This window comes from Physeter macrocephalus, chromosome 18, assembly GCF_002837175.3.
Source record: "Physeter macrocephalus isolate SW-GA chromosome 18, ASM283717v5, whole genome shotgun sequence".
Classification (NCBI taxonomy): Eukaryota; Metazoa; Chordata; class Mammalia; order Artiodactyla; family Physeteridae; genus Physeter; species Physeter macrocephalus.
This window is the reverse complement of record NC_041231.1, coordinates 77,455,468-77,481,492: the sequence shown is the minus strand read 5'-3', so window position 1 is coordinate 77,481,492 and position 26,025 is coordinate 77,455,468. Positions and strand designations below refer to the sequence as shown.

At 42.6% G+C, this 26,025-nt stretch overlaps 1 protein-coding gene across 1 annotated transcript in view; it reads right to left on the bottom strand.

The window, feature by feature from the left end:
- Nucleotides 1–1,141: 1,141 nt before the first annotated feature.
- Nucleotides 1,142–26,025, bottom strand: part of SPATS1 (spermatogenesis associated serine rich 1) — a 42,216-nt gene continuing 17,332 nt past the window's right edge. Inside the window, exons 2-8 of the mRNA XM_055080015.1 lie at nt 25,434–25,554; nt 24,995–25,129; nt 16,442–16,589; nt 12,279–12,403; nt 10,817–10,978; nt 5,682–5,802; nt 1,142–1,289 (exon numbers count right to left, since the gene is read on the bottom strand). Of these exons, the coding sequence (XP_054935990.1) occupies nt 1,142–1,289; nt 5,682–5,802; nt 10,817–10,978; nt 12,279–12,403; nt 16,442–16,589; nt 24,995–25,129; nt 25,434–25,554 (960 nt within the window). The remainder of the gene's footprint in view (nt 1,290–5,681; nt 5,803–10,816; nt 10,979–12,278; nt 12,404–16,441; nt 16,590–24,994; nt 25,130–25,433; nt 25,555–26,025) is intronic.

Genomic DNA, 26,025 nt, shown 5'->3' with positions numbered 1-26,025 from the left:
TATCAGGTTCTCAGTGAACCACAATATTACCCTTGACCTTAGGAGATACCTACTGAAGTATATAGGTATGTAGGAGTAAAGGGTTATGATGTCTGCCACTTACTCTCAAATAATTGAGAAGGGACTTCCTTGGTGGCGCAGTGGTTAAGAATCCGCCTGCCAATGCAGGGGACATGGGTTTGAGCTCTGGTCTGGGAAGATCCCACATGCCGCAGAACAACTAAGCCCGTGCACCACAACTACCGAGCCTGCACTCTAGAGCCCATGAGCCACAACTACTGAGCCCGCGTGCCACAACTACTGAAGCCCGTGCGCCTAGAGCCCGTGCTCCACAACAAGAGAAGCCACCTCAATGAGAAGCCCGGGCACCGCGACGAAGAGTAGCCCCCGCTCCACACAACTAGAGAAAGCCCGCGTGCAGCAACGAAGACCCAATGCAGCCAAAAATAAATAAATATATATATTTGTCAAAAATGATAGTAATAATTGAGCAAAATAATAATAGTAATTATATGAGAAAAATAAAATGTGTACAACTCTGGACAAATGTTAATTGTAGACTCTAGGTGAAGACTATGTAGGTGTCTGTTTGTTGTACGATTCTCGCAACTTTTCTATCAGTTTGAAAGGTTTCAAAATATAAACTTAAGGGAATTCCCTGGCGGTCCAGTGGTTAGGACTCTGCACTTTCACTGCGGAGGGCCCGGGTTCAATCCATGGTCGGGGAACTAAGATCCCACAAGCCATGCAGCGCGGCCAAAAAAAAAAAGTTAAAAGAGGCAAAACACAGTGATTCTGCATCCAAGTCAAACATTTGATTTAGAACAGTCGCACTAACAGAAGCAATTAACAGGAAAAGGCTCTCCAGAGGACAGTCAGTGCCTGCTTCCTGGACCTGTTCCTGTTCAAGATTGTCTTGGAAAGTCCAAAGAACCTGTGGATAGAGGCACGGAGTTAAAGGCTGTGCTCCATTACAAGACTAACAGTTCTCAACCACACACGGTGACACACAGCCATGACATCTGCCCAAGGGCCATCTCGGGACAAAGGCCACCATCCACTCTGGGAGAGGCTCTCTGCCTCTCTCGTCTCCATTGCGGAGCCTCTCAAAAGCCTGCTCTTCTGGGCTTGCCTCCAGTTTTTATGCTACTTTTTGAAGGTTCTTTGACCCACCAACAGGTAGCAAACTCTGTAGCAAGGGCACCGCTGGCTGCCAACTGTCAAGCTCTTCAACTTCTCTTATCTCATTCTTCAGCTCGTTGGCCTTCTCCTTCACCCAGAAAGGCAAGCTGTGGGAAGAAAACAATACCCTGAGTTGAGTTTGTCTGATGCAAAATTTACAAACACCTTCAGCAGACAAGGCACTACATCCTCCAAAAGTAAGAAGGCCTCCCATGTTGGAGACAAAGTATCAAAATCAAACACCGTCTTAGTCTTCACCATTTGCCCCTGCCCCAAACCCAGATCTCTTTTGTGTTCCTCTCTACCCAAGAAGTTGACCCCAGTAGCCTGCATCACCTTGACTCCTCCCTGCCCCCACCTTTGAGCTGGGCTTGGCTAATGGGAGGCACCAACAGAGATCAGAAGGTGGAAAGAAAGAGGCTGGGGTATGTCTTATTGAGCTCCTCGGCTCCCGCCCTATCTCCTGAGGTACCCCAGTTCTGGAGCCTCTGTATTCTCCTCTGCCGCAGGTCCTTTCAGACAGCCCTTCTCCATCTCCTGCTGCTCTGTGAACCATGGGCCCTCCTCCTGCTGTTCAGACCTAGGAGTAGTAAGAGCTTCCCACTGGTGGGAGCCCCTGGGTGCTTCACCCTCCCATGTGAGTTTCCTCAACCTGCCCACACACTGGTAAACAGTCCTTTCATTAAACTGTCTTCAGAATCCCACCTGAGTGTGCCTTCTGCTTTCTGCTGGGACCTCAGCTAATACAGACACCCAGCGTCCTCCCAGGTCTGCTGAGATTTGAAAGGGCATATGCTGGGCTGCAGTGTGTGGGTTCCGAGAGGTACCAGGAAGTGAGGTTCCTGGGATGAGTCAGAGCAGGAAGACGAAGAATGTTTTCATCTTTTGGCAGCTAAAATTTTCATATTTTTAGGGAGAAATGCATCATGATTGAGAAAATACCCTGATAAACCTGCTGGAGTTTCCTGTAAGGAGGAAGAGGAGGATTACCACACATAGTAATAGGTGGGAATAATAGTTATCATTTAAAGCTGACAACCCAATAGTAGAAGCCCAAGTAAGAAAAGCAGGACGACAGACTTCCCTGGTGGTCTAGTGATTAAGAGTCTGTGCTTTTACTGCAGGTGGCACAGGTTCAATCCCTGGTCAGGGAATTAAGGATCCCGCATGCCGTGAGGCAGTGGCCAAAAAGAAAAAAAAGAAAAGCAGGACAAAGAGCAATATAGAAAGATATTAGCATAAAGAACCAGCAGAATAAAAAACAAGCATTCCTAAACATCAGAAGAAATAATTTTTTAACTTTTGTTGAAATAATCAAAGAAAAGAGTGAAAGACTCCGGGTAAATATAATACACATAATACATGTAACATAAACTATTATGATAGAATTGAAATCAAATCTGTCAAATCAATAAATGCAAATGGCCCTAATTCACCTCTTAAAGAAAAAAATTTTCAAATTGGCTCACAAAGCAAAATCCAATTCTTTGTCTGAGAGAAAGACCTAAAACAAAGTGATTCGAAAGTCTAAGAATGGGCAAAGGCATGTTAGTCAAATGCAAACAAAACAAAGTAAGAGTTGTAATCTTAATATCTGGCTAGGTATAACATAGGACAAATGCATTAAATGAGAAAAAGAGAGAGATTTTTATAATGCTAATGGCTACAATTAACAATAAAGATAGGGCTTCCCTGGTGGCACAGTGTTTGGGAGTCCACCTACCAATGCAGGGGACACAGGTTCGAGCCCTGTTCTGGGAAGATCCCACATGCCGCGGAGCAGCTAAGCCCGTGCACCACAACCAGTGAGTCTGCGCTCTCGAGCCCGTGAGCCACAACTACTGAAGCCCGCGCGCCTAGAGCCTGTGCTCCACAACAAGAGAAGCCACCGCAACAAGAAGCCTGCGCACTGCAATAAAGATTAGCCCCCGCTCTCTGCAGCTAGAGAAAGCCTGCATGCAGCAACAAAGACCCAGCGCAGCCATAAACAAATAAATTTATTTTTTTTAAAAAAGAAATCTATAAAAAAAACAATAAAGATAGAAACACACTAATATTGGGACAATATAACACAACAACTCTTGGTCCGAGTGGACAAAAATGTGTAAGAAAATATAGGGACTAAACAGAATAATCAATAAGATAAATCTTCTGGGTATGTATCTAACTTCGCATCCTGATGAAATAGAATGTACTTTCAAATGCATGTGGAGAGAGTTCCAAAATCGAACGTATATTAGATCACAGGGAAATTTTTGATAAGTTCCATAAAATAAAAATAATAAAAACAATATTTTCTGATCACAAGGTGATAAAAGTAAAAATGAATTACAAAATAAAAACCAAAAAGCTCTCCTCCCTGGAAATTCAAAATCTCTCTATTAAGGAATTCTTTTGTCAAAAGGAAAGTAACAATGCAAACTGCAGAATTCTTCAAAACATAAGGATAACCTACATATCAAAATGTATAAGGTTCAGAATGGAGCTGAGCTAACATATAAGATCAGAGGAATGATACTTCCCTCAAATACAGAAATACTCCAATAGCTTGCTCTCTGCCTCTTCAAACTCTAACCATCCTCCCTGGCTGCACTCATTTAAACATATGCCTTTCTTTTCTTCTTTTTTTTTAAAAAATAAATTTATTTATTTATTTATTTTTGGCTGCATTAGGTCTTCACTGCTGTGCGCGGGCTTTCTCTAATTGCGGTGAGAAGGGGCTACTCTTCGTCGCCGTGCCCGGGCTTCTCGTTGCGGTGGCTTCTCTTGTTGTAGAGCACGGGCTCTAGGTGCGCGGGCTTCAGTAGTTGTGGCTCACGGGCTTAGTTGCTCTGTGGCATGTGGGATCTTCCCGGACCAGAACTCGAACCCGTGTCCCCTGCATGGGCAGGCGGACTCTCAACCGCCGCCCCACCAGGGAAAGCCCTGTCTTTTCTAACAAACTCTTATGTTTTGGAAAGCAAGGACCCTGACTTTTTGCTCCACATCAAACCCCTCACAGAGCACACCTAGGACTACACATGGCATCTGGTGTTTGTCAATCATATCTGTTGAAGGTGTGAGCAGCCCAGCTCCCAGACTCCACAGACACTTGACCTTCGAAACCAAAAACCCTCCATTCAAACTGCCTCACCCACCTGCTGGGATTCAAAAGGTCCCTAGGTGTTAGGTGTCTATGAGCTCCTCCATAAGAGAAAATAAACAATTGATATTTTCATAAAGATAGGAAAATATGAAACATGCTGAGAGAACTCACTTGGGAATTTGTGGAAGAGGCTCAAGTGGAATAAATGTATCAAATTTCTTTTCATAAGGCATTCTGAAAAACAGAAAAGGCAACCATAAGATTGGGGGTATGGTTCCTATGGCAAAAAGATCAATACATCATTGTGTTCCATAAAATGTCTTATTTTCTGGTTTTAATTGTTACGTATGGGCTTCAAAACTGTTAAGGGCCATAATTCTTATTATTTTTTTACCATTTCTAGTAAACATCATTAAAACAAACATGATTAATTTTTATTGAGGTATAGTTGATTTACAATATGTTTAAGGTGTATACATAGTGATTCACAATTTTTAAGGGTTATACTCCATTTGTAGTTCTTATTAAATATCAGTTATATTCCCTGTACTGTACAATATGTCGTTGTAGCTTATTTATTTTATACATAGTAGTTTGTACCTCTTAACCCCCACCTCTGTCTTGCCCCTCCCCCTCCCACTAGTAACTACTAGTTTTTTCTCTATATCTGTGAGTCTGTTTCTGTTTTGTTATACTTACTAGTTTGTTTTACTTTTTAGATTCCACATATAAGTGATATCATACAGTATTTGTCTTTCTCTGTCTGACTTATTTCACTAAGCATAATACCCTCCAAGTTCATCCATGTTGTTGCAAATGGCAAAAATTTCGTTCTTTTTTATGGCCGAGTAATATTCCATTGTATACATACACCATATCTTCTTTATCCATTCATCTGCTGATGGGCACTTAGGTTGCTTCCATATCTTGGCTATTGTAAATAATGCTGCTATGAACATTGGGGTGCACGTATCTTTTCAAATTAGTGGTTTTGTTTTCTTTGGAACATGATTGATTTTTTAAAATATTTTTAATGTACTATACCAACTGTTTTTTCTTTTAATTTAATGACCTTCCCTTTCTCCTCAATGCTTAGTTGCAAGTACAAGTCAATCCAAATAGTAGTCACTAACCAACAATTTGATTCAGTATGAAAATTGAAGTCTTCATATTTGTTGATAATAACAAGAACAAAATTAACAACCACCTTTTTGTAGTCAAGATCCTGTGTATGATTTCAATTACACACGTACATGTGCATACACTAAGGAACTAGGTACAGATTTTTTTAGAAATTCTCACCAAATATGTCTTGTTGAGATTCACCCCTTGTAAAATATAATTTATATGTAGTAGAAAGAAATACAATTCCTTTAAAGTTAACTAAATAACCCTAGTATTAACAGACACTTACATTGAAAAATTCCCTGGTGGGAGAGTTGATCCTGCTTTGTGGAAGCCTTTACTGTGTTCTGGATACATATATGGATTATCTCCTGGAGTTACCTTTGGGATTCCATTCCTGGGGTCAATAACTGTGAATGGTGTTTGAAAACAAAATCATAAAAAGGGCTGAAGGTGATCCACAGATTTCCTGTAAGAATTGACATGACAGTGGAAACAGGATAATTTAGTGTTTTATTATGAGGTACATATAGGTATCTTAATGTTCTGTTTGTGATTGTCTCACCTTGAGGAGATGAAAAGTGTGAGCCTAAAATAAAATTAAAAATAAAAATAAATTTTAATAAAACAGATTAAAATAAATAAATAAAGTGGGAGCTTATGCTTGAGACGTTTTTTAAAAGGTGTTGTTATGATTACCTTACCCTGGGAAGGAAGAATAGCTTAGGTTTGGATGGGATGTTTTGGTTTAAAATGAATGGAGAATCAAAAGTATCTGAAATGATTAGCATGAACTCTGACTTGAAATCTTTTCATTCCTGAACATTAGTGCACTTTGAATCCCTGAATCCCTCCGGGATTAGAGGCAGCTCTAATTGGGGCTCTGCCTCTCCGACTGGGTCTCAGGAGGAAATCAACTAATAAGGGTTCTGCTACTCCTTCTGACTCAAAGACTAGGGTAGTGTAGCAGTAGGAGGTGGCCTTCCTGGTGAAGAGGAGTCACGAAAAAGTCTACTGATGCTGAGCAAACACTGCTTCCTCAGCCCATGCTCTGACACCCAACCCAGCCGCTTCCAATGCCCCAGGAATAAGTAACTAACCACATGGAGTCAGCCTGGTACAGGACGGTCGTTTAAACCTGCACCTCTTACACCAGATGCATCTCCTAAGGGAATAATCCTGGACTGCAAGACTAACCACCTTGGGATCAGAAGCAAGGATGCATGGCTGGAAACACAGCCTCCTTCTTTGCTCACACACCCAATGAACAGGACCCTCTTTTTAATTTTTAAATGCTTGTTTTGATATTGCTCCATTCACCTGTACCCACAAGATGCAAGCCGAAAGGGAGAGCTGAGGAAGATTTTTAATAAGCTGTTTCCTACCTGCCCAAATTTCTCTAGCTAACTCAGAAAAGCCATCTGCACAATTGGTGGAAGTACTTGAGTTACTGGAGTACTTGATTTTTTAATTTTCTATTTTTTATTCTTTCAAAACCCTTTTCAATAGCTAAGACTCTTCAGCTAAACTTTTTATTAGCTCTTAAGTGCAGGGAAATAACATCAACTACATCTGTGCATTGAGTGCTTCCTGAGGATGAAATGCTGAGGATTCAAAGCAAGGAGAGTGGAGTGACCCTATCTTTTGAAACCCAAACCAGGGTACTGACAAGTAAAGGTCAGGTGACAGCAAGAAGTGGTGACAAGGGCTTGAACTGTGAAATCAGTCACACCTGAGTCCAAATTCAGTTCTGCAATTTCTAGTTCTGTGCCTTTGAGCAGTTTAACTTCCCTAAGCCTTAGAATCCTCATTTATAAACTTTATTTCAAGTGTCTACTTTGCATAGCTATCATGAGCACTGAATGAGAATAATCCGGACACATAATCAGCACTCAAGAAATGGTAGCACCCTATTTGGGGAAAGTATCCTAGGAACTTGTTTGGAAAACCGGGTCTTTTTGAAGAATGCACTAACCATTCTGTCTCTAGACTGCTCTTCTAATCTACAGATCCTGGACTTGAGCTGCAGCATTTCCAGCATACAGCCAACCCTTCAGACTGGTCCCCACAATCCGAATTAGCAAGAGCCAATTCCTTAATATCTACCCAGTTGCTACTGTTTGTCCTGAATTCAGTGGTTTTTGTATATTGACAGACTCCTTGGTTTGTCTCAAGTCTGAAGTCAAGGGGAGATTCTGTCAGCAACGAAAGACCTCTCTGTTCAGTCCTGAACAGGTTTTTCCTTCAATTGCATGGCTTATCCCTATACTTGTGCTACTAAATATATAAAGGTATAATCTAAGTTGTTTAATATATATTGTGCAATGTTTAGTATGTTGCACCCTTAAAGCTATCTGTCCATTTATCTTTATTTCAAAAGTCTGAACATAGGGCCAGCATATACTTCTGTTCCATGTTTAATGGTGAAATTTAAATGTCAATAAATAAAAATAGTATACCCACATAATGCTCAAAAAAAAGAAATGGGGACTTCCCTGGCGGTCCAGGGGTTAGTTAAGACACTGCATTTCCACTGCAGGGGGCTCGGGTTCGATCCCTGGTCAGGTAACTAAGATCCCACATGCCACACGGCGTGGCCAAAAAAAAAAAAGAAATGGTAGCAGTTGTTATTATTATTTGAAATCAGGACTAGGCTAATACCACCTGCATTCCAATTTTTTTTTTTAATCTGGAAAATTCAAGGTTAGAGAATAGGGAATCTTATCTAGTTGGGGAGACAAGACAATAAAAACAGTAAAGGGAAGGAAGGAAGGGAGGGAGGGAGGGAGGGAGGGAGGGAGGAAGGAAAAGGAATAATAAACACAAAATTCAGGACAATGTTTACTTTCGAGTTAGGAGGGAAGTGATGGGTTAGGGTTAGGATTTGGATCATCATGATAATCTCATTTACTTTTGATACGTACTTGCAGTTGGCCCAGTTCTGGCCAGTGAGACACGAGTGGAAGGAAGTCTCCCAAGGACCATATGGGAAAACTTTTCCTTCCTTCCAAAAGGGGAAGGCAACAAGAGATTTTCCTCTTTTTCATGTCTTGAATATAAAAATGATTCTCGGAACTGCAACAGTTATCTTGTGACCATAAGGTGACAAGCATCAAGACAAGAAAATCCAACACTACGAAGAATGGTAACACACGCACAAAAAAAACCGAAACGAGCCTACATCTTTGATGACATCACTGGGCAACCAGACTATACAGGTCACCTAGATGTCAAAGCTTCTTGTTAATTACATAATAAATACCTTATGATTTAAGTCTCTGATAATTTGATTTTTCTCTTACTTGTGGCCAAGAGCATGCCTAAGCAATAGAAAGCTAAACTTAATCCCTTCTTGATTTTTCTCAGTTGTGTTCAGACATAAACCAGTTAAATAAATCCTTCCTGGGAATTCCCTGGTGGTCCGGTAGTTAGGACTCCGCGCTTTCACTGCTGTGGCCCGGGTTCAATCCCTAGCTGGGGAACTAAGATCCCACAAGCCGTGCAGCGTGGCCAAAATAAATAAATAAATTTAAATTTAAATTTAAAAATAAATCCTTCCTGTTCTACCCTATGGCTGCATCTCAATTAGGAGTGGGAAGTCGGGGTATGCACAACAGGCTTACATGACATCAAGGCTTTAGTGGAAGGCTTTGGGTCCTGGGTCACTGTCTGCAAACCACATGGGTATCTGCTACTCTCTGAGAGTTGGCATCTATTTCTGTTGTCTGCTAAAATGGATCGTCTAGTCTGATCCTTCAGAAGCCATCCCCCTCCACAATGCATCAGGTGAGGCACACATTTATTCTCAGATGACCCCTGGCTTGATGGTCGAAAGTGCACCGTGCAGTGGCCTCCCGGCATTCCAGCTATAAGACCAGCTCTCCTGGCTCGCTCCCTCCCTCCCTCCCTCTCTCTCTCTCTCTCTCTCTCTCTCTCTCTCTCTCTCTCTCTCTCTCTCTCTCTCTCTCTCTCTCTCTCTCCCTCTCTTTCTCTCTGTCCTAACCTCCCACAGTCTTTACACGGTACAGAAATGCTGCTATTCTTCCACATCTCCTGGTTGGATGAGACCCTGAGGCTGGCTTTCCACCCAAACATTGCCCACAGCTATCACCACTCTCCTGCTGAGAGTCAGGCCAGATTCCACTTCACCTTGAAGCTCGAGGTCTTCCCGAAGCCACCCTGTGAGGCAGAAACCCCAGCTAGATTCACATCCGATCACCCACTAGCTTTTGATCTCAGGAGTTGGGTAGGACACAGGACTCCTCGAAGTCCCCATATCAGTGACTACTTTAGTCTGGCTTTTGGTGTACTCTCTATCCAAACAGAAGCCTTGGTCTTTTGTCTCTGCTACGAGTTTAAAAGTCTACTTTAAAACTCAAAAATGAGAGCTTTCCATTTCTTTCTCTTTCTATTCCTACTACAGCAATCTTATTCTTTCCTGAAGCAATGGCTGAATCCTGTAGGGGTATTTCTGTAGAAGCGTGTGCCATAAATGGTCCCTTAGTATTCAGAAACTCTTTAGGGTCTTTCAGTAAATCCATGATGGCTAGGTTGGGACAGAGGACTCACCAAGTTAAAGCTGAGGAGAGATGTATATAACTCCTCATCTCAACTACCTTTTATTAAATCAGCTGCAAAATAACAACATGCACTTCAGGCTAAGGTTTACAGGATGTTTTCCTTGTAAAGAATCTAAAGTACGGGGACGTCCCTGGTGGCGCAGTGGTGAAGAATCCTCCTGCCAATGCAGGGGACACAGGTTCAAGCCCTGGTCCGGGAAGATCCCACATGCCACAGAGCAACTAAGCCCGTGTGCCACAACTACTGAGCCTGCGCTCTAAAGCCTGCGAGCCACAACTACTGAGCCCATGTGCCACAACGACTGAGCCCACGTGCTGCAACTACTGAAGCCTGGGCGCCTGGCACTCATGCTCCGCAACACGAGATACCACCGCAACGAGAAGCCCACGCTCCACAACGAAGACCCAACGCAGCCAAAATATAAATTAACTAATTAATTTTTTTGAAAAAGAATGCACTTTAAAAAAAAGAGAATCTAAAGTACGATTTAAATGCATATGACAGGCAGCATTTAATTAAAACATGAATTCTTTTCCTCGGACTTCAGTGGAGGTTTCTATTAATAAGTATCTGAGAGCACTTATCTGATGACTTAAATGTCACATTAGCATTTTACGAAATCCACAGAAAAACAAAAATGTAGATCAGCATATGTTGTGAGTTCTATGCCAAAAAGTGCAGTCTGCCAACCATCCCCTTCACTTTCCTATCTTCCTGGCTGCACTTGGGTGACCTGGTGACCCCGCAGGGCTGCCCCCAGCCAGGTGATGCTGGGCCCGCAGAATCATGACTCAGGAGTGTTTTTGAACATTGCACAGTTAAGGTCCAGGAGGAAAACGTTACCGTATTTCTTCCTCCCAAAGCTCTTGTCCATCGTCCTCTCTGATAGAGACCTCCTGTTGCCGAGGAAGACCCCGTTAAAGAAACACTGCTTTCCAACATGGTAGGTGTGGATGTTGCTGCTAAGCCTTGGGTAAAATGTCCACTCAGGACGCTGCCCATCTTCTGCAAGACATCAGAAATCCTTCCATCAGCACTGCTCCCAGCGTCACAATGTAGTTGGATGACAAAACACTGTGAAACCCCCCCCCAGGCACTATCTGGCTATACAGCCTTTATTAACATGTATAATTCCTTGGTTCTACATCGAGGGCAGTGTCAGACTCTGTGGAACTAGGCACAAAAGGCAGGGAAGTAGGAAGAAAGCTATCTAAGAGGGCTCTCTTTTTTTCCCTTTTTACCCTCCCCTTCAAAAATAAAGCCAGTTTTATGGTTGGAAGTGATGTATGGGTTAGGAAGTTCAGAGACAGTTTTACAACCACCTACAATCCAACCTTTCTCTAATAAGTGTGTAGGAAGAACAGAATGCCCATCAACCAGGGAAGGGCTGGAACACCCATGGTATCTTAACCGGATGATACGTGGTGTTGGCAGCAACGGTGGCACATGCATGCACTATAGTGACACAGGGAAATGTGTACATACAATTATGACCAAGGAGAAAGGCCGCTGTGAGACCTTAGGCTAGTTACTGGACCTCTCAGTGTCTCTGTTTCCTCATTTGACCCTTCTGCTGTAAAATGGCTAAAGTGATTTTAAACAATAAAAGATCTCCTGGCAGCTCTAGGGTTGCTTAAGAAACTCTTGTGCTCTTTGGTGGCCGAGAAGGAACACAGGCTTTGGAGGCAAGCAAGGCTGGGTTCTAATCCCATCCCTCCATTTCCTAGGTTCGTGTACTCATATGGGTGACTGAATCTCTCCAAGCCTCAGTTTCCTTCTGTGTAAAATGGGTAGGTCTGTATTAGCCACATAGGTCTATATGTATTGACAAAGAAAGAGGTCCATGATCTATTTACTCTGAGTGAAAATAATTTGTGTACTATTTTCTACTAGTGAAAATATGGTGGTATATTACAAGCAATAAATATATATATACAAACATACATATATATAAACGTATACATACATATACATTTCAAAATTCTCAAAGGATATATATGAAACTCTTCACAGCTATGGGGCAGAATGGGAAGATTATTGGAGAATATTGGGGTATGGGTTTTTATACTCTACATACTTATTTATTGTTTTAGTATTTTGCTACAGTACCTTTATGGTTTTTACATAAAAGCATTTTATTTTTGCAAACACATAAAAATAGTTGCCCAGCAGAGTTGTTGTGAGAATTAGAGATGAAGTGTGTTGAATGCCTGGCACCTAATGGGCCTTCAGTTAATGGCACCCAACAGTATGGCAGCCTTCTGCAAAGACCCTGGGAGTGGAGGAGGACCTATGACTTACTCACTTGTCTGCAACTTAAGCAGGCTGAATTCCTGGGGATATTTATCCTTTCGGGCTTCAGGCAGTGAGGTTTCAGAGGAGTGATCAGAATGTGAGGAGGAGGATTTCAGATCTAAATCTGCAGCAGGGCTGGAAAGGAAGCAGAAGGCTTAGATTCTTCAATGTGCTTAAATTGGAAGTTAGAAGCTGATCTTACACTAGAATTCCCCTCATGTATGAGAACTAAGACTACTCCTCGATAAAAGTCCATGAGCATATAATTTATATATTCACAATTTGAGGGGACTGAAATATATTCAAAAGGTGCATGCTTAAAAAGTTTAGTGTCCAAAAGTTAAATATAGAATTATCGGGGAACTTCCCTGGTGGTCCAGTGGTTAAAAATCCACCTTCCAATGCAGAGGACATGGGTTCGATCCCTGATGAGGGAACTAAGATCCCACATGCTGTGGGGCAACTAAGCCCCCGTGACGCAACTAGAGAAGCGCATGTGCCGCAACAAAGAGCCCATGCGCTGCAACGAAAAAAAGATCCTGCATGCTGCAACAAAGATCCCACGTGCTGCAACTAAGACCCAACGCAGCCAAATAAATAAATATTTTTTAAATTATCATATAACCCAGCAATTCCACTCCTGGCATATACCCAAAAGAACTGAAAACAGACCCTCAAACAGATACTTATAAAAGAATGTCCACTGCGCCATTACTCATAATAGCCAAAAGGTGGAAATAACCCAAATGTCCATTGATAGATGAATGGATAAATAAAATGTAGCATATACATGCAATGGAATATTATTCAGACATAAAAAGGAATGAAGTTCTGATATATTCTATGACATGGAAGAATCTTGAAAACATTATGCTAAGTGAAATAAGCCAAACACAAAAGGACAAATATTGTATTATTCCACTTATATGAAATATCTAGAATAGGTAAATTCATAGAGACAGAAAGTAGATTAGATTAGATTACGAGAGTAGAGTACCAAGAAATGGGGAGAGGGGAGAATGGAGAATCATTGCTTAATGGGCACAGAGTTTTCTGTTTGGGGTGATGAAAATGTTTTGAAAATAGTTAGTAGTGATAGTTGCACAACAGTGTGACTATAACTTAATGCCACTGAATTGTACACTTAAAGTGGACAAAGTGGCAAACGTTCTGTTACGTATTTTTTACCACAATTTTTTTAAAAAATGAATGATGCAAATTCCCTGGCAGTCCAGTGGTTCGGACCCTGTGCTCTCACTGCCGAGGGCCCGGGTTCGATCTCTGGTCAGGGAACTAAGATCCCACAAGCCATGCAGTGTGGCCAAATAAATAAATATAAAAATTAAAATTAAAAATGCGTGATATACTGATACATGTTACAACATGAATGAACCTTGAAAACATTAGGCTGAATAAAAGAAGCCAGACACCAAAGACCAGATACTGGTGATTCCATTTATATGAAACATCCAGAACAGGTAAATCCATAGAGATAAAATACAGATTAGTGGTTTCCAGGGCTGGGGGGATAGGGGACATGGGGGTGACTGCTAAAGGGTACAGGATTCTTTTGGGGGTGACAAAAATGTTCTAAAATTGACTGTGGTAATGATTGTACAACTCTGTGAATACACTAAAAACCATTGACTTGTACACTTTAAACCAGAAAATTATATGGTATGTGAATTATGCTTCAAATAAAACTGTTACCAAAAAAGATACATGTTCAATTAAACCATTGACTGGAAAGAAAAAAATCAGTCAGTATAAAGAGAAGAGGCAGGAATAATCAAAAACAAACCTAGACTGAAATGGATGTAATAACAGAGCATTATGTTTAATGCCTAACTTCTTGGCAGTTAAAAAGGCCTACAGCAAACTATTGTGTCAACAGAAAAAGCAATCACTTCTGGTCTAAGTGGCCTTGCATTTGATAGATGGCCTTGGACAATGCTTTCAGATGTAGTTATCTGTTATCAAGTCATAGGATCTTTTTTCATAATATTACATCACCCTGATATTTGAATCGTTTCAAACCAACTTCATACTGATAGTCTTGTTTGCTCCCTACAAACATCCTGTGACATAGGTGGGGCCGAAAGAATCATTTCCATTTGCAAGGGAAATGGGCCCTCAAGGCAGCTAACGATAAAACACGCCCTAGACAGAGGCAGAGCTGGATCTCCAGGTTAACTCTAGACTATGTTGCCTAAAAGTCATAAAGAACCCGAGTTCCATAACTCACAAGTCTTGTATAGCTCGATCTCTAGATTTTTTTTAAATTTATTTGTTTTATTATTATATTATTGTTTTAAATTTATTTTTGGCTGCGTTGGGTCTTCGTTGCCGCGCACGGGCTTTCTCTAGTTGCGGCGAGGGGGGGCTACTCTTCGTTGTGGTGCGCGGGCTTCTCATTGCGGTAGCTTCTCTTGTTGCGAAGCACGGGCTCTAGGCACACCGGCATCAGTAGTTGTGGCGTGAGGGCTCGGTAGTTGCAGCTCGCCGGCTCTAGAGCGCAGGCTCAGTAGCTGTGGCACACGGGCTTAGCTGCTCCGCGGCATGTGGGATCTTCCCGGATCAGGACTCGAACCCGTGTCTCCTGCATTGGCAGGCGGATTCTTTTTTTTTTGAACATCTTTACTGGAGTATAATTGCTTTACAATGGTGTGTTAGTTTCTGCTGTATAACAAAGTGAATCAGCTATACATATACATATATCCCCATATCTCTTCCCTCTTGTGTCTCCCTCCCACCCTCCCTATCCCACCCCTCTAGGTGGTCACAAAGCCCCGAGCTGATCTCCCTGTGCTATGCGGGGCTGCTTTCCACTAGCGATCTATTTTACATTTGGTAGTATATATAAGCCCATGCAGGCGGATTCTGAACCACTGCGCCACCAGGGAAGTCCTCGATCTCTAGTTTTTAATAAACATATCTACACTAATAACTTTGAACTTTCGTAATGTGCAGATAGAGCAAAAATGCAACAACTCAGAGTCCCCCTCCCAGTTCAAAACATATGATAATTTTGACACTGGGGTGAAATATGTCTCTTCTAAATATTTTTTATATATTTGTGTTTGCCAAACAAACTGTGTAGAAAAGATTTCAAGGATAAAGGAAACTTTCCAAAAGAACTTTAGAAATATCCACCTACTTTGTTTTACTCAACAAACATTTATCTGAGTACATTTTGTGGCAGGCATTGCTCTAGACACTGGGGATCCAAACAGTCCCTGCTCTCAGGAGCTTAGGATCAAGGGGAAGAGGACATGGACAGATAAACAGATGATTGTGGAAGAGTGGGTTAATGCAGAGTTGGAGAAAGCAGGTTTTGCAAAAAGTAGTATAATATGATATTAATTGTGAAAAATAAATACATATTTCTATGCATAAGAAAGAAATCGATGTTTTCTCATGCATATAAAAAATAAAATGTTAACATTGATTCTCTAAGAGATAAGATTATTGTGATTGTTATTTTTAATACTGTTTTTTATATTTTCAAAATTTCTACAACGAACTTAAATTACTTTCTTTATAACAAAAATTGTTAGAAAAAGGTTTTCAAAACATTTGCCCATAAAAGAAATATAAACAAAGCAAAGTACAGAATATTTTTTTTCTAAATACAGTTTTACAAATAATTTTAAGGCCAACATCCAGGAGAAGAAATAAAGCATGGCCAGCCCTTTCCTCCCACTCCCCCAAAACCATCTGTGTGTCCCTTTCCCAGAGAGGTAACCACTATCCTGACTCTGACTGTTATGGTAATCATTTCTTTGATTTTCTTTAAGATTTACCACCTGTGTATGTACGTATGTATCCCCAAAAAATATGTAGTTTAATTTCACCTTCATAATAGCCAGCATTTGCACAGCCTGTATTGTATGCCAGGGAGTCTTCTAATCTCTTTACAGTGTATGTATTACCTCATTTAATCCTCACAACTGTGAAGTATTACCCCCATTTTGCAGACAAGAAAGCTTCACCAGGGAGGTGAAGTAATTTGCCCAAATTCACTCAGATGCCAAGTGACAGAGTAAGATTTGAACCCAGTCTGGCTCCAGAATCCATGCTCTTGCCAACTATGTCACACTACCTCTCAGACTGTTGGCTCCCTGGTCAGAATTGACACCAACGTTTACAACTCTTCCCTGGACCCTTACTTACTCTGGGTGAACAGACCCTCTGCCGGGGCTGAAAGGCCCACTGATGCTTAGACCTGTTTCAGTAGAAGATGAGGGGCTGACACTTCTGCCAGAGGACATTATGTTGGCAAAGCATCCCTTAGATTCCAGAAAATCATTGAGTTTAGTACCTGCAACACATAGATATCACCATTTGATTACATTCATGAAAATACCTCCCACTTTATCTTGTTCCCTAGATGATAAATAATTTCTTTTTAAAAAATAACATTTGAGGGAGTTCCCTGGCAGTCCAGTGGTTAGGACTCAGCACTTTTACCGCCATGGCCCGGGGTCAATCCCTGGTCAGGGAACTAAGATCCCACAGGCTGCATGGCGTAGCCAAAAAAAAAAAAAGTTTGAGCATTTACTGTATACTTGAGATTGTGTTAACATCTTCACACATTATCTCATTTAATTATCATAACAACGCACAGACAGAAGTATTACTTATCCTTCCATTTTACAGGTGAGAAAACTGAGGCTCAGAATGTTAAGCAACCAAGACCACATAGAAAATAAACATGTTGGCCCAGGTTGGATCACGGCTCCTGTAACACTAAAGTCTAAAAATGCTAACTTCTGTGTTAGATTGCTTGCCCCCCGGCCACATAGTTCACCTACTCTAAACTAAGTGTAAGAAAGAAGGTCTGAATTGAGCTATATATCACTGTACATTGTGTTGAGCATCTCAAGAAAATTCCCCAAAGGATTTATTCATAGAAAGACTAGTGAGTATAGCTGGTGATCACAATCCAAAGAACTGTCTTCAGAACGTCTATGGGTTCCCCCCCCGACTGCAGTGTCATCATTCTTTTATATCACACCTTCCCCACCAGACTGTGTCTTATTCATCTTAGAAGCACTCGGAGCAGTGCTTGGCACAGATAGATATTCAATAAATGTTTGAGTGAATAAATGGCAAAGCATTATAACTCCCCAACCACCCACGATTACAAGTCCTGAAACCCAAGGACAGTCAGATAGAGAAGTACACCCACTGTCTTCACTCTGCTGTACAATGACTCCTAGGCGAAAGTCAATCTGTTCTCTCATCATTTTATATAGGTGTGTGCATTGTCCAGTCACTTAAACAAAAATCAGATGACTGGATATTGCACTTCTTTATGCATACCTTCAGAGAGCACAGATGCTCCATAGATAAAATGTAAGCTCTCGGTTATAGGAAAATTTTAAGAAACAAGAGTCGGACTTCTCTGACTCTGGAGTCCATTTTTAGACTGACTGCTGTTCCACCTACACAGTATCATGATTCACATGTATGTGGCATATGCCAGGCACCTGGGCAAATTCCCACCATCTGTCAGAGGAACTGACCCTTAGCCAATTCTTTATTCGTTTCCTATCAACGCCCTCTCAAATTCATCTATCAAGTGAATCATATTTTTTCCACCTTTGTCAAGCCCCAACCCTACCACCAAACCCTTTACTCTTAAGAGGACTTTGCCTGTGACTCTACAAAGATTAAAGGCCGGGCTTCCCTGGTGGCGCAGTGGTTGAGAGTCCGCCTGCCGATGCAGGGGACACGGGTTCGTGCCCTGGTCCAGGAAGATCCCACATGCCGCGGAGCGGCTGGGCCCGTGAGCCATGGCCGCTGAGCCTGCGCGTCCGGAGCCTGTGCTCCGCAAAGGGAGAGGCCACAACAGTGAGAGGCTCGCGTACTGCAAAAAAAAAAAAAAAAAAGATTAAAGGCCAGCTGAGCTACTTCCTCCCCTCACAATACCCCCATCCTGGGGCTTCTCAGGGTAAGGACTGTTGCATACAGAGTTAACAAAAAAAAGAGGGGGGTGGGGGAAGGAAGATAAAAACAAAAACAAAATAACAAAAATATAATAAATAATGTAAAAATACAGATTCCCAAATCCCATTACAGACCCATCAAACTGGAATCTCGCGTGGTGAAGCCTGGGAACCCACATTTTTAATAAGTCTCCCTCTACCTCTTAGGCTCATGCTTGGCAGTGAACTTCCTCCTCTTCAAGCCCAGTTCCATCACTGCCCTGCATTCTATCCTGTCCCTCTTCCTGACTCCCTATATGTGTCCAGTCATGAAAATCACCTTGAGGCACTTGTTCAACATGCAGATTCCAGGGCTCTGACCCAGACCTACAGGGGACAACCTGAGAATCAGTATGTTTAAGAAGCACCTCAGGGGACTTCCCTGGTGGCACAGTGGATACGACTGCACTCCCAATGCAGGGGGTCCAGGTTCAATCCCTGGTCAGGGAACTAGATCCCACATGCGTCCCACAACTAAGAGTTCGCATGCCACAACTAAGGAGGCTGCGTGGCCCAACCAAGACCCGGTGCAACCAAATAAATAAATATTTTAAAAAACAAAAAGAAGCACCTCAGGTGATTCTCAGAGCCAGCCAAGTGTGGGAAGAGCTGCTCCGGAACATGGCACAGAGCCTAGAGCAGCCCTCGGTACATGAGGGCCAACTGGTTGCTTGAGGGGTGAGTAGCTGGGATGCGGTGGAGCCCAGTGGAGGGCAAAGCTGTGAAGAGAGAGCGCAGGTCCACAGCAGCCCCGGACACGGAACCACAAATGTGGTGTCAACGAATATAACACAGACCACACTCTCTGACCACAATGCAATACTATTAGAAATCCATAATAAAAAGACAGTCATGGGGCTTCCCTGGTGGCGCAGTGGTTGGGAGTCCGCCTGCCGATGCAGGGGACACCGGTTCGTGCCCCGGTCCGGGAAGATCCCACATGCCGCAGAGCGGCTAGGCCCATGAGCCATGGCCGCTGAGCCTGCACGTCCGGAGCCTGTGCTCCGCAACTGGAGAGGACACAACAGTCAGAGGCCCGCGTAACGCAAAAACAAAAACAAAAACAAACAAAAAAGACAGCCAAAAAACATCCATAAGCTTGGAAACTCAAACCCCACCTCTAAATATTTCATATGATAGAAGAAAACATAATGGAACTCATGAGGTACTTAATGATCAATGACATATGTACAATATATTAAAACTGTGGGATTCACAACAGGAGAGGACACAACAGTCAGAGGCCCGCGTAACGCAAAAACAAAAACAAAAACAAACAAAAAAGACAGCCAAAAAACATCCATAAGCTTGGAAACTCAAACCACACCTCTAAATATTTCATATGATAGAAGAAAACATAATGGAACTCATGAGGTACTTAATGATCAATGACATATGTACAATATATTAAAACTGTGGGATTCAACTAAAGCAGTAATTAGAACCTAGAACCTTAAATGCGTAAACTGTATTTAACTGAATGTAAGACATCGTAATAATATTACTATTCTATGTACCACAAAGAACAGAGGCTGCCAATTAAATTATGACACGTGCTTTATCACTTAGGACTTTTATTTAATACTTATTGAAGCACCATTTCAGACTTACTTAGATATAGATTTTAATCACATATCACTCGTGTGCATATTTAAAGAAGGAAAATATAAGCAAAATAAATTGGTTAAGGCATTCTTAAACCTTACCTTCAAAAGTCTGATTACTGAATCACTTTTCAACTCAACCCCTAATGGTCACATTTTCCACCTAAATTGACCTCACACCTGCATTATTCAGTGCTCATCCAGCAAAGTTTATGACAACTACTTCACATGGGCTACTGGGCCCACAGCACTGGTAAGACCAATCCAATTTCAGAGACACAAACTGTGAAAAATATCCATCTTACAAGTAACAGGTTATAGTGTTAAAAAACAAAGATTCCAAAATTAATGACCTAAGCTTTCAATTCAAGGAATAAGGGGGAAAAAGGCAAACATCTCAAAATGATAAGGAATGAAATCATAAAATAAAAGCAGAAATGAATGAAATAAAGAAGATTATCAGAATTATGGCTTCATGGAAAAACTAATAATGTAGATAATGTTCAAGAAAAAAATCTTAATACAAGTAAACAGTATAAGAAATGAAAGAGAAGCCATAATTACAAATAAAATAGAAATAACTTTACCCATAAAGAAATTGAGTACCAGAAATATCAAATAACTTGCTCAAGGTTACAGAGCAATGGAGTATAATTTATAAAATGTAGTTTAATGTTACTGACACAAACCCTGACAGATAAATCAATAGAACAAATAGCAAATGTAGATAGAATAAAATTTTATGTGATAACAGTGCCATCTTATCTCAGTGAAGAAAGGATAGATCATTCAAAAAAGATTGCTGGGCTTCCCTGGTGGCACAGTGGTTGAGAATCTGCCTGCTAATGCAGGGGACACGGGTTCGAGCCCTGGTCTGGGAGGATCCCACATGCCGTTGAGCAACTAGGCCCGTGAGCCACAACTACTAAGCCTGCGCGTATGGAGCCTGTGCTCCACAACAAGAGAGGCCGCGATAGTGAGAGGCCCGTGCACCGCGATGAAGAGGGGCCCCCGCTTGCCACAACTAGAGAAAGCCCTCGCACAGAAACGAAGACCCAACACAGCAAAAATAAATAAATTAATTAATTAACTCCTACCCCCAACATCTTCTTTAAAAAAAAAAAAAAAGATTGCTGGAACAACTAATTAATCATTTGGCATGAAAATAAAATTAAATCTCTCTTATCCCAAAATAAATTCCAAATGAATTATAAATTTGAATGTAAAAATTAAAAGCTATACCTGAAAAATTATAAGTGAATGTTTACATAATGTCAGAGTGGGGAAGTTATTTCTTTTTTTTTTTTTTTCAGTACACGGGCCTCTCACTGTTGTGGTTTCTCCTGTTGCGGAGCACAGGCTCCGGACGCGCAGGCTCAGCGGCCATGGCTCACGGGCCCAGCCGCTCCGTGGCATGTGGGATCTTCCCGGACCGGGGCACGAACCCGTGTCCCCTGCATCGGCAGGCGGACTCTCAACCACTGCGCCACCAGGGAAGTCCGGGGAAGTTATTTCTAAGAAAGATATCAAATACAGGCAAAATAAAAGAAAGTTGCATAGATTTAAATACATATACATTTAAAACTTCCATAGCAAACTCTAAACTGGGAGGAAATTTATAACATTCACGATAAGAAAAAGAGTTAATAATCATGACAAAGTATGAGTTTTTTAAAATTTGTAAGATGAAAATAAATACCCAAGAGAAAAAAATGGGCAAAAGACATTATTAGGTAATTCATTAAACACACACACCCAAATAGCCCATGTAAGTTTGGGAAAAAAGTTCATCCTTACATCAGTAAAAGAGCTGAACTTAAAATGAGATACTATTATTCACTATCACTTTGCAAATACCCACAGCTGGCACAGCTTGGAGAAATGGCATTATTGTACATTGCTGCTGAAAATATCTCCATCTCACTGAAGAGCAATTTGGCCATTTATGTCCTCCAAAGCCTATGAGAAGTGCCCTTTTCATCCAAGGTTCTACTTCTAGAAACATATCTATGAAAAAGGTGTTAAATGTATGTATAAGGATGCAGAAGGGACCCACACATGTAGAGAAAAAATAAGATCAAGGGCAGAGATGTCGTCTAGGTTGAGACCCGTATGTCAGTTCTGAGTTACTTATCATAGCATTTACTTATGATAGTATTTGCCCAGAGGTTTTAACAGGGGCTGCCTTTTCATAGCCTGGAAATATTTTACATTGTATATTGTATCGGACACTAGAGGACAGGAGAGCTCATCAAAGCAGGGATTGGTTGCTAGGGATGGTATCAGAGAGGGCCCCTCACAAGATTTTTGGGTTTGTTTGTTTAATTTGAGGGGCAAAATGTAAATGTATTATGCAACCTTGAGTAGCACGCAGTGAAATCACATCACAAATGTAGCCTATTTCTTTGTTTGCTTAAGAAGTTTTGTGCTGGCAACACTCTAGAGAGAGGCCTGTGGTTGCTATAAGAGCAGGCTTGTCTGACCGGCCAGGGCAGGAAGAGCAGTCTCTCTGCTAAAATGATACATTCTCCAGACCCAGCTGACTTCCGGGTCTTCCTAGTAGTAATTCAGCCTCAAACATGACCTAGAGACACTTAAGCATGACCTCAGGCTGCCGCCCCACATCTCCTCAGGTAGGAGAAGAGGACTGGAAATGCAAATCTGAACCCACCCATTCTGATACTGATGTTCCCACTGTGTAGAGTAACACTGAGTTACTTTCAGCAAGTCAATGACCTGTCGTGCCCAGCTGCCAGTGTGTATCCCACCTCTCTATCTAGCACTGTAGGCTGGGGTGAGGCACTGTAAGCTAAGGAACGTCCTTCTTGAAAGGGTCACCATTCATCTTGATAATTGTTACTCAAATGCAATAAAAATCCAGTGAGCCATAGGATAGAAAATCCTAACAAGTCGCTAAAACTCTATGAAATACGAAAAGATGGTCCAACCTTAAGGACCAAGAGAAGGTTCTGATGACTGAAAGGAATCAGAAAAGAAAAAGAAGTTTAGAAGAAAGTCTGTTTCTGGGACTTCCCTGGTGGTGCAGTGGTTAAGAATCCACCTGCCAATGCAGGGGACACAGGTTCAAGCCCTGCTCGGGGAAGATCCCACATGCCGTGGAGCAACTAAGCCTGTGTGCCACATCTACTGAAGCCCGCGTGCCTAGACCCCATGCTCCGCAACAAGAGAAACCACTGCAATGAGAAGCCCGCGCGCTGCAACAAAGAGTAGCCCCTGCTCACCGCAACTAGAGAAAGCCTGCGCGCAGCAATGAAGACCCAACACAGCCAAAAATTAATTAATTAATTTTTTTAAAAAAGATAGAAAGTCTGTTTCTTCGGTAACATCTGTGGAATTCACGATAATTATTTCCGTTTCCTTAGGCAGGAATAACACCTTACATAACCAAGGCTCTTTCACACAATTGTCATCTCAGCAGATTTACACCATAGCACTGTCTGGTGGGGAGAAAATAATACAGCAAGCCAAGTTAGCTTAATGTGGATAGGATACTCTTTAACTAAACACTCAGTTTCCCATCCCTGCTTACCTGCTCAACAAACAAACTAAAGATCTAGGAGAGTGGTTTTTAACCCTTTTTTGGATCACAGACTCCCCCAAGAATTAATGAAAGCAGTGGGCCCTCTCTGCTGGAAAAATACATATATCCCCACAGTTATGCATTCATCCTCAGCTGGTTCATGGAGCCCCTTTCCCTCCTGAAACCCGTGGGCTCCATGTGAAGCTGAGCTCAGATGTGGTCTCCTGAGTAGACACATCTACCCAGCAGAAAAAGAAGCCATGGATCTTTGCTTAATGTGGTCTGGAGATCTCAGACGCTGGTGCTCTTCCAGTACCCCTAACTCAGAAACCTGAAGCCCCTCCACCCACCCTTAAAACAGCAGGTCCCTCCTTTACCCCTGGTCAACCTGAAAACTGCAGAAAGGTCTGGAGATTAAAGCTAGAATCCCAGAACCTTTTTCTCCTTGCTGAACTAGCCACGTTGGGCAATGAATGGCTCAAACTCCTACTGGTCTACTGGCGCCCGCTTGTAGGTGGGTAGTAAATCATACCTCCATCCTCTCCCAGAACTTACAAATTAAGAGATTACAGACCTGGAATACAGGAGACCAGAGACCAAGCTCAGATCTGATGGGGCAGAGACAGAGCATTCTACAATCCCTTTTTGCAGCATGAAGGCCACCCACCTATATGTACTCACTCAGAGGTTTTCTGAGAGACTGTGGCTGTTCTGCTCCATGGCACTGTTCTCTGAAGGCAAATGTGCTCCCAAACATCCTCCTCAGCCTTAAGAACCAATCATGCCATCCATTATTTAATTTAAACCTTTCATTAAAGTGTTCATAATTTCCACCTGAGTTGTCCCATCCAATAAACAATGTAACAAATCTAATATATGAGCAAAGAAAAAAAAAAGAAGAAGAAGAAAGGGCCTGGGCTTTGTAGACGGTAAGACTCATGTCAAATCCCAGTTTCATCGTTTATTGACTGAAGCACTGGGCAGGTCAAACCTCTGGCCCCCATTACACTTTGTAATATACCTCTTGGCTGTTAGGAGATCCCGGGAGGTCACTTATGAAAGCTCTGCTTTGATGCTGCTCTCTGCCGTATCAGATCTTGGGTTAATACAGACAGTATTAATACAAGTAGTTATTTTAACATGCTCCCAAACTAGCCTCCTTTTAAACTTCAACAATGCCTTCTTGGGCTTCCCCGGTGGCACAGTGGTTAAGAATCCACGTGCCAATGCAGGGGACATGGGTTCGAGCCCTGGTCCGGGAAGATCCCACATGCCGCAGAGCAACTAAACCTGTGCACCACAACTACTGAGCCTCTAGAGCCCGCGAGCCACAACTACTGAAGCCCGCAGGCCTAGAGCCTGTGCTCCGCAACAAGAGAAGCCACCGCAATGAGAAGCCCGCGCACCTTAATGAAGAGGAGGCCCCGCTCACCACAACTAGAGAAAGCCCACGCAGCAACGAAGACCCAACACAGCCAAAAATCAATAAGTAAAATAAATTAATTAATTTTTTAAAAATGCCTTCTCACTCTAGTGTACTTGGATAAGGCAACCAAATCCCACCCAACCCTCCTGATTTCTTAAACTCAACTGTATCTCCTCTCTCCTGTGGTCATGCCGGAGTCTCCTTTCTCTTGAACCTTCTCCAGCTCACTGCTGCAGATCGCTGTGTAGATGCAGGGGAGTTGACAGCCCCGTGGACAGTTTCCAGTGTCCATGGACGCAGCTATGCTTGTGTCTGTTTTAAATATTAAAAGCAACCTGGAGACAAAGAAAAGACCTTTGTAAGAAAGGCATCAGTCAAAACAAACAAACTCCACGGGCCATTGAAAGTCAAGAGGGCAGGGTTGGCCTCTTAATAAGAGCTTCCCTCCTTCCCCCTGATTGGGCGTTTCCCGGGTTGGATGCCCGCCGAGCTCCCCTGGGCTCTCGCCCCGCCCACCGAGATGGGCCTTCCACCCCTTCCCCCAGGGGAGGCCTGGCTCTACGCTCGGAGACCTCCAAGGAAGATGCAGCCGACATCAACGCACCAACCCCAACCGGCGGCCGAACTGTCGAACGCCAGGCCGAGGAACCAAGAGCCAAGGGCAGGAGGGACGCCGCCGCCACCTGCTCCTCCAGCGGCGGCGCGTTCGGGGGTTGCCAGGACACCTGCCCAGCAACGCGAGGCCGCCGCCTCCGGCCAGGCTGGGCTTCCCGGTCCTCCTCCCTCTGTATCCCGGGGCTCTTCGGGCCTCCGCACGTGATGGAGTCATTTGAAGGGACAGAACTAGAGTCTGCAGCCTTGGTGGGGCGTCGTGGGCAAGGACCAATGGAAAAGCGGCTTAGTGTTTCTGGATTCCTTTCTTTTCTTTTCTTTTTAAGAGTTGTGGTTCTTCTCCAGGCAATTTTCATTATCGGGACTGTAGCCCCTGGTGGCAGTGAAGGATAAGCCCTCCACAGAGCTTGCAGATGCCCGCTTATAATTGGCATGGATTAGACAAGATCACCTGCCACTTCAGAGCGCCTTTTCTGGGCCAGGCTCCCTGGTGGATGTTATCTTCCTTAAGCAGCCAGCTGCATTTTTCAAAATAGAAAGCTGAATTTGAGCAACGGCTTGCTCAAGGTCACCCAGAAAACTGA